This window comes from Pogoniulus pusillus, chromosome 34 (assembly GCF_015220805.1).
Source record: "Pogoniulus pusillus isolate bPogPus1 chromosome 34, bPogPus1.pri, whole genome shotgun sequence".
NCBI classification, from domain to species: Eukaryota; Metazoa; Chordata; class Aves; order Piciformes; family Lybiidae; genus Pogoniulus; species Pogoniulus pusillus.
In genome coordinates, this window is record NC_087297.1 from 2,169,160 (window position 1) to 2,184,953 (window position 15,794).

Genomic DNA, 15,794 nt, shown 5'->3' on the forward strand with positions numbered 1-15,794 from the left:
GTTAGGGGTTGGATTTCCAGAGATCACTGAGTCCAACCCCCATGCCAAGGGGGCAGGCTGCACAGCAGTGATCTCCAGAGGTCCTTTCCAACCCCTGCCATTCCCTGATTCTGTGACATTCCAGTCTGCCCAGTGACAGCAGCAGACTTCAAGATTGTATCAACAGCCCTCAGCTGCCTTCCCAGGCATTGTACCTGATGTCTATGCATGTTGCTCTGGGAAAGTGATGCCCTTAACCCCAAAACTATTGATTGTTTAATGATTGCCAGTTTGGGGAGGTGATTAATAATGCCTGTGGTGAAGGGAAGCAACCAAGCTGTGGTCAAGAGCTGGGCACTAAGGCTTCCCTTTGAAACTGTTGCAATCATACAGTTGGTTTGCATAGAATGGTTTGGGTTGGAAGGGACCTTAGAGGTCATCCAGTTCCAGACCCTTGCTGTGGGCAGGGACACCTCCCACCATGCCAGCTTGCTCAAGGCCTCGCCTCATCCAACCTGGCCTTGAACACCTCCAGGGAGAGGGCAGCCACAATCTCCCTGGGCAACCTGTGCCAGTGTCTCACCACCCTCACTGTCCTCATCTCCAGTCTCAATCTCCCCTGTGCCATTGTCTCTCGTCCTGTCACTCCCAGCCCTTGTCAAAAGTCCATCCCCACCTTCCCTGTAGCTCCCTTCAGGCACTGGCAGGCTGCTCTAAGGTCTCCCTGCAGCCTTCTCTTCTCCAGGCTCAACAGCCCCAACTCTCCCAACCCATGCCCACAGAGAAGGTTCTCCAGCCCTCTAAGCATCTTGGTGGCCTCCTCTGGACCTCCTCCAGCCATTCCACGTTCTTCAGTGTCAGCGTTTCCAGAGCCCTGTGCTCTGTAACTAGAGAGCAAGTTAAAGAGCTGTGCTGTGTGTGCTGTGAAGGCTGTGTGTTGTGTGACCAGCTGAGATGTGCTTCTCTGGGACCCCTTCTGTGACCTAGCATGCGAGTGCGGGCAGCGTCTCTGCGCCGATGGGACCGGGGAGTGCCTCTGCCCTCCACGAACTGTGAAACCCAGGTGTGAGCTGTGTGAGGAGCACTCCTTTGGCTACCACCCTGTGACTGGCTGTGAGAGCTGCAACTGCTCAGAAAGAGGAGTGCTCGACGTGGCAAGCCCAAGGTGTGAGAAAACCAGTGGGCAGTGCAGGTGAGTTTGGGTATCTAAAGGGTCTCCTGGGGCGCACCAAGGAGATCTCTCTAGGGAGATTCTTCTCCCCCTCTGCTCTGCCCTGATGAGACCACATCTGGAATACTGTGTCCAATTTTGGGCTCCCCAGTTCAAGATAGACAAGGACCTGATGGAGATTGTCCAACAGAGAGCTGTGAGGATTATGAAGGGACTTGAACATCTCTGCTGTGAAGAAAGGCTGAGAGCCCTGGTCTGTTTAGTGTGGAGAAGAGAAGGCTGAGAGGGGATCTGATCTGATCTGATCAATGTCTATAAACATTGGGGGTGGGTGTCGAGATGAAGGTGCCAGGCTCTGTGTGGTGCTCACCAGTGATAGGACAAGGAACAATAGGTATGAGCTGGAACCCAGGAGGTTCTACCTCAGCATGAGGAGAAACCTCTTTACTGTGAGGGTGCTGGAGCCCTGGAGCAGGCTGCCCAAAGACGTTGTGGAATCTCCTTCTCTGGGGACTCTCAAGCCCTCTGTGGATGTGTTCCTGTGTGACCTACCTTAGGTGACCCTGCATTGTCAGGGAGGTTGGACTTGATGGTCTCCAGAGGTGACTTCCATCCCCTACCATTGTGTGGGGTTTGGAATTCCTGGGCTTGCATTCTGTTCCCCAGTGCCATGCCAGAGCTCTGTCCAGCCCACAGGACTTGCCCAATGGCAGCTCCTAGCAAACCTCAGGTCAGAGCTCCTGGCTTCTGCATGTTATTGCCCAGATCCTTAAAACTCTGCAGTTGGCTTTCCACACTCTGGGTGTATCTAATCATGCTTTTAAGTACTGTAAAGCTCAAATGTCTGCAATGGATATTGAGTTGTGAATATGGATGCTGGATGTACGAAAAATGCTCTTCAACTGGAGCCATGAGTGACAATTGTCCTTAAAATGATTCCTTCTGTAGGAGTTTTGCCTATTTCCTCAACTCAAGATGCTGAGATGAGCATAAATTCTTCAGGTTTATTGCTTTATTTACATCCTCTAAACCAGGTCCAGCACACAGCCACAGCCACTGGGCACAGCCTTAAATCCAGAAGCTGTCACATTACTGTGGTTAAACATTTCTGTTGTTTCCATGGAGAGATCAAATCCTTCAACAGCAATACCTAAGAGCCAGTAGGTTGTGTAAGGCCAGGATTAGGTTGGAAAAGTTGGAATTGCATTGGTAAGAAAAGCCTTTAAAGATTACCCAAGCATTTTCTGACTCTGCCAAGCTGGGGCTAAATGATGGCCCTCAGCACCACAGCTCTGCCTCTTTGAAACACCTCCAGGGATGGAGATTTAACCACTCCCTGAGCAGCCTCTTACAGGGCTTGAAAACCTTTCAGGAAAGAAGTTTCTTCTAATGTTCAACCCAAACCTTTCCTGCTGTGACTTGAGGTTATTTCCTCTGTTACTTGTTCCCTGGGAGCAGAGCCCAACCCCCACCTCACTGCAGCCTCCTCTCAGGGAGCTGCAGAGAGCAATGAGCTCTGCCCTCAACCTCCTCTTCTCCACACTAACCCCCCCAGCTCCCTCAGCTGCTCCTCCTCAGCCCTGTTCTTCAGACCCTTCCCCAGCTTTGTTGCCCTTCTCTGGACCTGCTCCTACAACTCAGTGTCTGCCTCCCTCTTCTCTGTTGCTCAAGGTGCAGAGCAGGGATTACAGGTCGGCAGTGTGACCGTTGTGCTCCTGGTACTTATGGCTTCCCAACCTGCACACCATGTAGCTGCAACAGGGATGGAACAGAACCAGATGTTTGTGATCCCCAGACAGGAATTTGTCTCTGCAAGGTCAGCTACATCAAATTACTTCTGCATTCACAAGCATTGTTTTGCACATCAGTGACTTGTTTGTGTTTCATGGACTGAGTGAAGTTTATCATCAGAGCTGGAGCAGCTCACCTATAAGGGACAGGCTGGGAGAGTTGGGGCTGTTCAGCCTGCAGAAGAGAAGGCTCCAGGGAGACCTTAGAGCAGCCTTCCAGTACCTGAAGGGGCTACAGGAAAGCTGGGGGGGACTTTTGACAAGGCTGGGAGTGCCTGGATGAAGGAAAATGGATTGAAGCTGGAAGAGGGGAGAGTGAGAGTGGAGATGAGGAAGAAATTCTTTGCAGTGAGGGTGGTGAGACATTGGCACAGGTTGCCCAGGGAGGCTGTGGATGCCCTTTTCCTGGAGCTGTCCAAGGCCAGGCCAGATGAGGTCTTGAGCAAGCTGGGCTGGTGGGAGGTGTCTGTGCCCACGGCAGGGGGGTTGGAAGTAGATGTTCTGTAAAGTCCCTTCCTTAAGAGACCTAATGTCAGCAATGTGAACCAAACCATTCCAGGATGCTCTGAGTTTTCAGTGACAGTTAAATGCAGCTGCACAGAGCCATCCCACCTTGCAGTGTGTGCCCAGATCATCATGGCAGCAGTTAAATGCCACTGTTTCAGCAGCTCAGTGGCAGTGGTACAAGCAGCCTGGGGCTTTGCATGACACTGCAGAGCTGCAGAGGAAGTGTCCCTTGGCTCTGCAGCAGCCTGTACCCTGCACAGACCTGCTTTGTGCATCTGCAGCTCTGGTTTTGGATGGTAACCAGCTCCCATGCTTCTTTTAGCCACATTGTGTCAGTTGACATTTTCACCACATGATTACAGGCAGGAAATCTTCTTTTGTTCTTATCTGCATAATTAAATGTGAGAAATGGGAACTTTCACAAGTGACCTTTTCTATTGTAGCTTTGGAAAAGCCAGCAGGAGGGGTTTGGCAGGGACTGTACCAGCTGCCTCTGAGTAATATTTATTACTCTGTGCTTCACTTTGCAACCCAGAAAGACAGCTCATAACTAAGATAGGCCCCAAGAAGTCAGCTGCATTTGCATTGGTTATGTTTGCAAGTGTAAAGATCAGGGCAGGTTGGGGGCTGAGCAGTTGGAGAGCAGCTCTGGGATAAAAGTAGGGTAACCATGAGCCAGCAATGTGTCCTTGTGGGCAAGAGGATCAATGGCATCCTGGTGGGCATCAAGAGGAATGTGGACAGCAGGTGGAGAGGGAGGTTCTCCTTCCCTCTACTTTGCCCTGATGAGACCACATTTAGGATATTGTTTGCAGTTCTGAGCTCCCCAGTTTAAAAAGAACCTCAGGGAACTGCTTGAGAGAGTCCAGCACAGAGCCAGAAAGATGGTGAGGGCAGTGGAACATCTTCCTGTGAGAGCAGTGGAAGATCTCCCTGTGAGAACAGGCTGAGGGAGCTTGGGGCTCTTTAGTCTGGGAAAGAGCAGCCTGAGGAGGATCTCATCAATACTGCTCAATACATAAGGGGTGGATGTCAGGAGGATGGGACCAGCCTTGTTTCAGTGATGTCCAGTGCCAGGACAAGGGGTAATGGGCACAACCTTGACCATCAGAAGTTCCATCTAAACATAAATAGGAACTTGTTTAACCTAAGGGTGCTGGGGCCCTAGAGCAGACTGCCCAGAATGGTGCTGGAGTCTCCATCTCTGGGGACATTCCAAACCTGCCTGGATGTTTTCCTGTGTGACTTCAGTAGGTGACCCTGGCTTGGCAGGGGGGTTGGATTGGATGATCTCCAGCCCTTCCATTCTGTGCTCAGGACTGTGGTGTATCCAGCTCACCACACATTTTCATCCATGCTTCCATACATTCATTTGGTGAGACACTGGAACAAGCTGCCCAGGGAGGTGGTGGAAGCCTCATCTCTGGAGGCGTTTAAGGCCAGGCTGGATGAAGCTCTGGACAACCTGATCTAGTGTGAGGTGTCCTTGTCCATGGCAGGGGAGTTGGATCTGGCTGATCCTTGAGGTCCCTTCCAGCCCTGACAGTTGTGTGAGTCTGTGATTCTAAATGAAGATTCTTTGGGAAGATTTTGGGTTGTGTGCAGGAAGTTTTGAAACAACTTCATAAAAGCCAGAATGAAAGTGCTGAGATGTTTTTCAACTGTATCTTAACAGGAGAATGTTGAAGGTGCAAAATGTGATGCCTGCAGACCAGGATCCTTTTACTTGGATCCATCTAATCCCAAGGGATGCATCTCCTGCTTTTGTTTCGGGGCAACCAGCGCCTGCCGCAGCACCGATCGTCGCAGAGCCAAGGTGTGTCAAGAGGAGTCTCTTTGCTTTGCTGGCAGGAATCTGCATCTGTGCCCCTGAGGAAATGCCTAATGCCTTCCAAAATTGAAAGGATATCTTTTCAGTTTCAAAAGATGAGAAATGTTCTGCAAGCAACAGTGCAGAGTTAGTGCAGCCGTGTTAAGGCTTGAGTGTAGTCTGAAAGTGGGTTTCAGCAGAACTGGTAGTTTTCAGATGTTTATTCATCACAAGCTGGGCTGAAGGTGAGCTTTGTCTCCAGGCACTAGTCCACTAAAGTCAGCAGTCTCCTTCAGGGTGCTTGTGTGGCATTTCATACATATTAGCCTGGAGAAGAGGAGGCTCAGGGGTGATCTTATTACTGTCTACAACTACCTGAAGGGACATTGTAGCCAGGTGGGGGGTGGCCTCTTCTGTCAGGCAACCAGCAATAGAACAAGGGGACACAGTCTCAAGTTGTGCCAGGGTAGGTCTAGGCTGGATGTTAGGAAGAAGTTCTTCACAGAGAGAGTGATTGGCATTGGAATGGGCTGCCCAGGGAGGTGGTGGAGGCACCGTCCCTGGGGGTCTTCAAGAAAAGCCTGGCTGAGGCACTTAGTGCCATGGTCTGGTTGATTGGATAGGGCTGGGTGCTAGGTTGGACTGGATGAGCTTGGAGGTCTCTTCCAACCTGGTTGATTCTATGATATACATGAGGGCTGGGGGTCAGGAAGGAAAGGACAGGGACAGCCTTTGCTCACTTGTGTCCTGGGATAGGCTAAAGAGCAGGGGATGGAAGCTGCAGCACAGGAGGCTCCACCTCAGTGTGAGGAAGAACTTTCTCACTGTAAGGGTCCCAGAGCCCTGGCACAGGCTTCCCAGAGAGGTTGTGGAGTCTCTTTCTCTGGAGCCTTTCAAGCCCTGTCTGGATGTGTTCCTGTGTGGCCTGCACAAGATTCCTGCTCTGGCAGGGGGTTGGACTGGAAGATCTCCAGAGGTGCCTTCCAACCCATAACATCTTGTGAGTACATCTACATCACAGATGCATTTTGAAACCTCAGAGACATGACAGATGCTTTAGAGAGTGTAGAAATTATCTTTCTTCTCTCTCTTTTGTATAAGTGACATCAAGAGTGAGAGAAGAATACAGATTTTTAGTAGCATAAATGAGTGGAAAGATGAAGACTGAAAAAAGAAGCAACAACTGCCCAAAGCTATGCACTGGAAGAGGTTTCCCAGGGAGGCTCTGGATCCCTGGATGTGTACCAGGCCAGGCTGGATGAGACTTTGAGCAACATGGGCTGGTGGATGGTGTCCCTGCCCATGGCAAGGGGATTTGATCTGGATGACCTTCCAGATCTGGATGACCTTCAAGGTCCCTTCCAACTCAAACCATTCTGTGAATCTATGAATAAGAGAAAGAAAAGTGAGAATCAGAGTCCTAGAGTGAAGGATGAGGAGTTTAGTTTAAGCCTAGACACAGACCAGATGCAATCCAGATTGTGGCACTCCACTGTTTACAAGCAAAGGATGAAAATCTGTCCCCAAGGCTGTCAGCAGCAAACTTGCCTCAGCTTTAGGACAGTTTGCCCTCAAGGACTGGTTTTCAGAGCATGTCTGTCTTTCAGCTTTACTGTTCTGGCCAGGCAAGGGCAACCAACCACTGGGCTGTTGTGGTACATACATTTGGCACTGTCTTTCCCCCAGCATTGTGACAAATGAGACAGCTGCCATGAACATAAAAGGTGCATTAAAGAGACAAGGTATGAGGCCAACATTGCCTGCCATGTCCCCTCCACAACAGGTCTGCACTCTCTCTTAGGCTAGTGTCCCTGTTTTGATTTGGGAATGGCCTTTGAAAGTCACCCCCAAATGATATCACAGAATGTCAGGCTAGAAGAGACCTTGAAAGTTCATCCAGTCCAGCCCCCCTGCCAGAGCAGGACCACCCAGAGCAGATCACACAGGAACACATCCAGGCAGGTTTAGAACATCTCCAGAGAGGGAGACTCCACAACCCTCCTGGGCAGCCTGTGCCAGGGCTCTGTCACCCTCACAGTGAAGGAATTTTCCCTCATGTTTCCATGGCACTTCCTCTGCCTCAGCTTCCACCATTGCCTCTTGTCCTGTCATTGAGCATCACTCAGCACACCCTGGCTTCAGCCTCTTGGTACTCACTTTTATGTCTTTATAAACATTAATGAGGTCAGCTCTCAGTCTCCTTGGGTTTGTGTACACAGTCCCTACTCACCTCCACAAGGGTTATGTCATTGTGTGACTCAAGACACAATTTAGTCTGCAGCTGACATCCCAAGCAGCTCTGGCAAATCTGTCCCACTTCCTCTCTCTTTAGAGGTCCATCCAGCATCCATTGCACAGAGGCTTTAGGCTGGCTTTGAAGGGGCTGCATTTCATGCTGAGGGAGTTGTAGAGGCTTTGCTTTCTGCTGGGAAAGTTTAGTAACATTTTCTTTCTTTTCTGGGTTTCTGTTAGTTTGTGGACATGAGGAACTGGCGCTTGGAGGCAGTGGATGAAGGCATGGACATCGCAGTCAGCTTCAATCCAGTCAGCAACAGTGTAGTGGCTGATGTGCAAGAATTGCCTGCTTCAGTGCAGAGCTTGTACTGGAAAGCACCACCTGCTTACCTGGGACAGAAGGTAAGTGACACCCAGCTCAGCTGGCTTAGTAGCTCCTTTCTTTTGCCAGCATCCTTGATAAAGAGCCTCTCTGTTCTTCTCTCTTCCCTCAGAAGACTCTGGTCTCTCTCACTTGTCCTGCCAGGAGTTACATTTGGTTTCTGAGTGCAGCGTTAAAGTTCTAACCAGCAGCACAGAATTAATCACCTTGCTGGGTGCCAGGGAGGTCTTTGTGAGAGCAGCCTGCTGAGGAGCCGTGGTGCAGTGAGCCGGTACCCTCAGCTGCCGTTCTGGAACCCAGCGCACGCTGAGCTTGCCAGTGTGCCCCAGCGTCCCCTAGGCTCCCGGGAGTGTCTCCTGGGCACACTGCCAAAGAAGAAAAGGTGGAAACCCTCAGCCTTTTGCTTTCGATACGTTGCTCCAGGGGGGCCACGCCTGTTTTGCTAACCTTTGTGTTCTTTCAACTGCTTCCTGCTCTTGCTGCTCTTGCAAAGGAGAAGGCAGCTAGTATCACACAGTATCACACAGTATCACACAGTATCACACAGTATCACACAGTATCACACAGTATCACACAGTATCACACAGCATCACACAGCATCACACAGTATCACACAGCATCACACAGCATCACACAGTATCACACAGTATCACACAGCATCACACAGTATCACACAGTATCACACAGCATCACACAGTATCACACAGCATCACACAGTATCACACAGCATCACACAGCATCACACAGCATCACACAGCATCACACAGTATCACACAGCATCACACAGTATCACACAGTATCACACAGTATCACACAGTATCACACAGTATCACACAGTATCACACAGCATCACACAGTATCACACAGCATCACACAGCATCACACAGTATCACACAGTATCACACAGTATCACACAGTATCATCAGGGCTGGAAGAGACCTCACAGATCATCAAGTCCAACCCTTTAGCACAGAGCTCAAGGCCAGACCATGGCACCAAGTGCCACGTCCAGTCCTGCCTTGAACAGCTCCAGGGACGGCGACTCCACCACCTCCCCGGGCAGCCCATTCCAGTGTCCAATGACTCTCTCAGGGAAGAACTTTCTCCTCACCTCCAGCCTAAATCTCCCCTGGCACAGCCTGAGGCTGTGTCCTCTTGTTCTGGTGCTGGCCACCTGAGAGAAGAGAGCAACCTCCTCCTGGCCACAACCTCCCCTCAGGTAGTTGCAGACAGCAATAAGGTCTGCCCTGAGCCTCCTCTTCTCCAGGCTAACCAATCCCAGCTCCCTCAGCCTCTCCTCCTAGGGCTGTGCTCAAGGCCTCTCCCCAGCCTCGTTGCCCTTCTCTGGACACACTCAAGCATCTCAATGTCCCTCCTAAACTGGGGGGCCCAAAACTGAACACAGCACTCAAGGTGTGGTCTAACCAGTGCAGAGTACAGGGGCAGAATGACCTCCCTGCTCCTGCTGGCCACACCACTCCTGATGCAGGCCAGGATGCCACTGGCTCTCTTGGCCACCTGGGCACACTGCTGGCTCATGTTCAGGCAGGTATCAATCAGCACCCCCAGATCCCTCTCTGTCTGGCTGCTCTCAGCCACTCCAACCCCAGCCTGTATCTCTGCATGGGGTTGTAGTGCCTGTTAGCATTTCAGCCTGAGGATCACGCTGACCAGAGGGACTTTTCCTGCTGATGGCTTGCAGGCTCAGAGCCTCAGGTTCTCCCTGTTTGGAGCTCTGGCAGTGTTGGTCAGTTGCAGAACACAAGCTTCTCGACTGCAATCCTGCTGTCACACAAGAGGCAACAAATGAGATGGACTCCAGAGCAGTAACGGTGCTAAGTGTTCTAAGTTCCTCTTAGTCTCCACTTTAAAGACAAGAGCTGTGCTTTCCACCCTGCTCTCCTGTGCTTAGAGGCTCACATCTTTCAGCTGAAGAGCAGAGGGCTGGAGCACCTCTCCTACGAAGAGGGGCTGAAAAGAAGTGGAGCTGTTCAGCCTGGAGAAGAGAAGGCTCCAGGTAGCCCATAGAGCTGTGTTTGAATATCTGAAGGGAGCCTACAGAGAGTAGGGGAGGGACTGTTCAGCAAGGCCTGTGGGGATAGGATGAAGGCAATGGTTTGAAACTGGAGCAAGGCAGAGTTAGGCTGGACATCAGGAGAAAGTTCTGCACAGTGAGGGTGGTGAGACACTGGGACAGGCTGCACAGGGATGTGTGTATCATCCCTGGAGACATTCAAGGTCAGACTTGATGTGTCCCTGTGCAGTCTGCTCTGGTTGGAGGTGCAGAGGGGTTGGACAAGATGACCTTAGAGAGTCTCTTCCAACTCAATGCAAGCTGTGACTCTGTGAGGAGCACACTTAGGGTTCCTTTTGCACATCTTCCAGATGTTCTTGTTCCAATTTCTGCAAGTTATTTTTCAAAGGAGTTCCATGTTCAAGCAGTTCTTATCCACTGCAGTGGGAAACCAAAAGGGCTTTTGTTGTTCCCATAACAACCCACATCAGGCAATGACCCTTTGGACACTGAGCTTTGGGTTTTCTGTTGCATGCCACAGCACCTAAGCAGGCACTCCACAACTTGCTTTTCTTGGCCACCACAGCTCTGTAAATAGCTCTGCTCTGCTGTGCACTCTGTGTCAGTGTATATTTTAGCACAGGCAGTGAAGAAAGTCTCCCCCAAAATCTTGCTGCTACTTCTATGAGATCATCCATTTACTAATTCTTCATGGCATTGAAAAGATCAGGTTTGGGTCTACTTCCAGTGATGGCACCTCTCAGAAGATGGGAACAAGATCTCTCCAGGCATTATGCAGTGTGATGAGAGTACAAATACTGGGCTCAATTATCTTAAACCTGGGGTGTATAGAGAAGAGTGTGTCCAGCTGATCCAGGGAGGCTCTCCTCCCTCTCTACCCTGCCCTAGAGAGGACCCTGCTGGAATATTGCAGCCAGTGCTGGACTCCCCAGTTCAAGAGGGACAGGGAGTCCAACAGAGGGCTACAAGGATGCTGCAGAACCTGGAGCACTGCATGCTGAGGAGAGACTGAGAGCCCTGGGGCTGGTTAGTGTGGAGAGGAGAAGGCTGAGAGGGGATCTGAGCAATGTATAAGGGCTGGGGGCCAGGAAGGAAAGGACAGGGACAGGCTTTCCTTACTTGTGCCCTGGAACAGGACAAGGAGTAAGGGATGGAAACTGCAGCACAGGAAGCTCCACCTCAACATGAGAAAGAACTTCTTGACTGGAAGGGTCCCAGAGCCCTGGCACAGGCTGCTCAGAGAGGCTGTGGAGTCTCCTTCTCTGGAGCCTTCCCAGCCCTGTCTGGATGTGTTCCTGTGTGACCTGTGCTAGATTCTCTGGTCCTACTCTGGCAGGGAGTTGGACTGGAAGATGTCCACAGGTCCCTTCCAACCCCTGACACCCTTTCAGCCTGTGAACTAGCAGAGTATATTTGGATTCATATTTAGCAGAGCATATCCTGATTTGTATTTTGCAGAGTGTATTTTCTTTCCTCTGTCTTTTCTTTACAAAGGTGAAAGGGAATAAAATGTCAGACCCACATCAGTGCAGAACCAACAGTCACTGAGAACTTCAGCTCACTTCACCTCCATTTTCTGCTCTTTTGTGTTTTAACAGCTATTTAACAGATCAATATTTGTGTTAGAGAGTAAACACTGTGCATACAGAGTACAGAGGGTAGTTTATAGCACCATTCCTATTGTAGGGAAAAAAAGACATTCCAAAAGCAGTAAAGTCACAGCCTTTGCATGGTGCAGTCCTAAAATGTGTCTTCAAGAGGCAGCCAGCTGCAATTTGAATTTTCTTGTCTTCTGAACAGAAAATAAAATACAATTTACACAGGTTTGTTTTGATTGTGTTGGCAAAATACACCCAAAGTTCCAAATGATGCTTTTGACAATGTAGTTGGCTAAAGAAAATAGCATTAATTGATCATAGAATTGTTTGGGTTGGAAAAGCCCTCCAAGATCAAGGACAACCCTCAACCCAACCCCACCATGGCCACCAAACCCTGGCCCCAGCTGCCATGGCCACAGCTCTCTGCAGCACCTCCAGCCATGGGCACTCCACCACCTCCCTGGGCAGCCTCTGCCAATCCCTGACCACTCTGGCACCAAAGACATTTTTCCTCCTCTCCAACCTAACCCTCCCCTGGCACAAGTTCAGGCCATTTCCTCTCCTTCTATCAGTGCAAGGCAGCTTTCAGATGGTTCAGACATACTTGCCTCAGTCTTTGCTCTGGGCAGCAGCAAAACCAAAACAATTCTATGATTCTAGATGTGTTTGGTTGGGTTTGAGGCTGCCTGTGCTCACCTGTAGTTGAGTCAAAGGATGTGTGGTTTCAGCCCAGCCTACAGCAACAGTCTATTTTCAGCACAGCTGATACCAGTAAGAGTCCTGGCATCCAGAGGGTGGAGCAAAGATTTCCTGATTAGATTCATGCTCTGTCCAGCTCTGGAGCCCTCAACACAGGAAGGATAAGGGCCTGATGGAGAGGGTCCAGAGGAGGCCATGAAAATGATCAGGGAGCTGAAGTGGCTCTGCTATGAGGGCAGGCTGAGGGAGCTGGGAGTGTTCAAGCCCAGAGAAGAGAAGGCTCCAGGGACACCTAACAGCAACCTGAAGGGAGCTACAAGAAGACTGCAGCAAAACTGTTTACAAGGGCCTGGGAAAGGGACACTGGTTTCAAATTAGAGCAGATTTACACTGCTGTTATGAACAAGTTCTGCACTGAGAGAATCTGGAACCCAGCAACAAGTTGCCCGTGGAGGTGGTTGAGGTCCTATCCCTGGAGATATTCAAGATGAGTCTCAACAAGGCTCTGGGCAACCTGCTCTAGTTGAGGATGCCCCTGCTCACTGCAGAGCAGTTGGACTAGATGAGCTTTGAAGGCCCCTTCCAACCCAACCCATTCTTTGCAGTAAGTCTAGAAAATGCTGCCCTATCAAAGCCCCTTTAGTCTGACTTCTCCTTTTCACCCTTGGCTGTTTGTGGGCTTCACCACACTTCCCTTGTCAGTCTGGCATCTGCTCTTTATGAGCCAAAGCTGTTCTGTAGGATCAGAAGAAGAACATTCAGATGACCACTGGATTTCTCCATGATCAGTGTGAAAAGGCCAATGCAGGTAAGCTCAGAGAACAGGAACCTCTCAGAAAGTGATGTCAGATACACAAAGTAAACAAAATAGGAAGTAATTTCTGCCAGGCAATCTGTTTTCATATTTGGCCTAGAGGAGGAGGAGTAAATGTACTCTTTACAGTGCTGGAAGATGGGGGGAGCTTGAATACAAAGTTCTGTTAACATAAAGCAAGATCTCTGGGCTTGTGCATTTCGTTCCAGCTCTCTTCCTATGGTGGCTTCCTGAGTTACCAGGTGAAGTCCTTTGGCTTACCTAGTGAGGGCATGGTTCTGCTGGACAAGAGACCTGACATACAGCTGACAGTAAGTCTGGAAATACTACTGCTTTTTTCAAGCAGTATCCATGCTCTGATTCTCCTGCTAACTGCAACCTACAGTCTCCTGAACCTGCCTGCAACCTACAGTCTCCTTAACCTACCTCTTGCCTACAGTCTCCTTAACCTACCTCTTGTCTACAGTCTCCTTAACCTACCTCTTGTCTACAGTCTCCTTAACCTACCTCTTGTCTACAGTCTCCTTAACCTACCTCTTACCTACAGTCTCCTTAACCTACCTCTTGCCTACAGTCTCCCTAACCTACCTCTTACCTACAATCTCCTTAACCTACCTCTTGCCTACAGTCTCCTTAACCTACCTCTTGCCTACAGTCTCCTTAACCTACCTCTTGCCTACAGTCTCCTTACCCAAACTCTTGCCTACAGTCTCCTTACCCAAACTCTTGCCTACAGTCTCCTTAACCTACCTCTTGCCTACAGTCTCCTTACCCAAACTCTTACCTACAGTCTCCTTAACCTACCTCTTGCCTACAGTCTCCTTAACCTACCTCTTGCCTACAGTCTCCTTAACCTACCTCTTGCCTACAGTCTCCTTACCCAAACTCTTGCCTACAGTCTCCTTACCCAAACTCTTGCCTACAGTCTCCTTAACCTACCTCTTACCTACAGTCTCCTTAACCTACCTCTTGCCTACAGTCTCCTTACCCAAACTCTTACCTACAATCTCCTTAACCTACCTCTTGCCTACAGTCTCCTTAACCTACCTCTTGCCTACAGTCTCCTTAACCTACCTCTTGCCTACAGTCTCCTTACCCAAACTCTTGCCTACAGTCTCCTTACCCAAACTCTTGCCTACAGTCTCCTTAACCTACCTCTTGCCTACAGTCTCCTTAACCTACCTCTTGCCTACAGTCTCCTTACCCAAACTCTTACCTACAGTCTCCTTAACCTACCTCTTGCCTACAGTCTCCTTACCCAAACTCTTACCTACAGTCTCCTTAACCTACCTCTTGCCTACAGTCTCCTTAACCTACCTCTTGGCTACAGTCTCCTTAACCTACCTCTTACCTACCTCTTGCCTACAGTCTCCTTAACCTACCTCTTGCCTGCAGTCTCCTTAACCAAACTCTTACCTACAATTTCCTTAATGTAGTTCTTACCTACAGTCTCCTTTACCTACCTCTTGTCTACAGTCTCCTTACCCAAACTCTTACCTACAGTCTCCTTAACCTACCTCTTGCCTACAGTCTCCCTAACCTACCTCTTACCTACAATCTCCTTAACGTAGTTCTTACCTACAGTGTCCTTAACTTTCATAGCCACTTGCTGCTCTGTGCTCACAGTGATCAACACTTCTGTCTCCTGCCAAAGTAACAAAATACTGAACATAAATGACTTGTAATAAGCATCAAGGAATACTTTGTGTTGGAAGGGACCTCAAAGACCATCCCATTCCAACCCCCACATCTCCCACTAGCACAGTTTGCTTAAGGCTTCACCCAATCTGGTCTTGAACACCTCCAGGTACAGGACATCCACAACCTCCCTGGGCAACCTGTGCCAGTGTTTCACCAGCCTCACTGCAAAGAATGTCTTCCTCAGCTCCACTCTCACTCTCCCCTCTGCCAGTTCAAAGCCATTGTCCCTCGTCCTGTCACTCCCAGCCCTTGTCAAAAGTCCCTCCCCAACTCTCCTGCAGCCCCTTCAGGCACTGGAAGGCTGCTCTAAGGTCTCCCTGCAGCCTTCTCTTCTCCAGGCTCAGCAGCCTCAACTCCCTTAGCTCTTCCCCACAGGGGAGGTTCTCCAGCCCTCTAATCTCCTCCGTGGCCTCCTCTGGACCCTATCCAGCAGCTCCAGGTTCTTCTTGTGCTGCAGTCCTCAAAACTGGAGGCAGAGCTGCAGGTGAGGGCTGAGCAGAGCAGAGGGGCAGAATCCCCTCCCTGTGCTGCTGCTCTCCCTGCTGTGGGCTGCCAGTGACCAGTGCTGGCTGCTGGGGAATTTGTCACCAGCTGACACCCCTAAGACCTACTCTCAGAACTGCTCTTGAGCCTCTCCTCATGCAGCCTCCATTTGTGCCTGGGATTGCCATGACCCTGGTACAGGATCCTGGACTAGGCCTTAGAAGTACAAACCTGTATTACCTCTGTTCTTGAGTCTGTGGGAAAAAACTAACAATGCCTTGCAGCAACCTGGGCTAGAGGGAGGTGTCCCTGCCCCTGGCAGGGGTTGGAACTGGGTCATCTCTAAGGTCCTTCACAGAAATCCAGAATCACAGAGTGTCAGGGGCTGGAAGGGACATTGAAAGCTCATCCAGTCCAACCTCCCTGCCAGAGCAGGGCCACCCAGAGCAGGACACACAGGAACACATCCAGGCAGGTCTTGACTATCTCCCATGAAAGAAGAGGATTAATGTCCTCCATCAGAGCTGATTGCATCTGAACTCTCTCCCAGAAGCAGCAATCAAACAGCAATGCTCTCTCCTCCTCCTCAC

The 15,794-nt window shown here is 50.1% G+C and overlaps 1 protein-coding gene across 1 annotated transcript in view; it reads left to right on the forward strand.

The window, feature by feature from the left end:
- Nucleotides 1-15,794, forward strand: part of LAMA3 (laminin subunit alpha 3) — a 179,789-nt gene that overhangs the window by 83,447 nt on the left and 80,548 nt on the right. Inside the window, exons 27-31 of the mRNA XM_064170537.1 lie at nt 967-1,171; nt 2,822-2,966; nt 5,123-5,263; nt 7,730-7,894; nt 13,230-13,331. Of these exons, the coding sequence (XP_064026607.1) occupies nt 967-1,171; nt 2,822-2,966; nt 5,123-5,263; nt 7,730-7,894; nt 13,230-13,331 (758 nt within the window). The remainder of the gene's footprint in view (nt 1-966; nt 1,172-2,821; nt 2,967-5,122; nt 5,264-7,729; nt 7,895-13,229; nt 13,332-15,794) is intronic.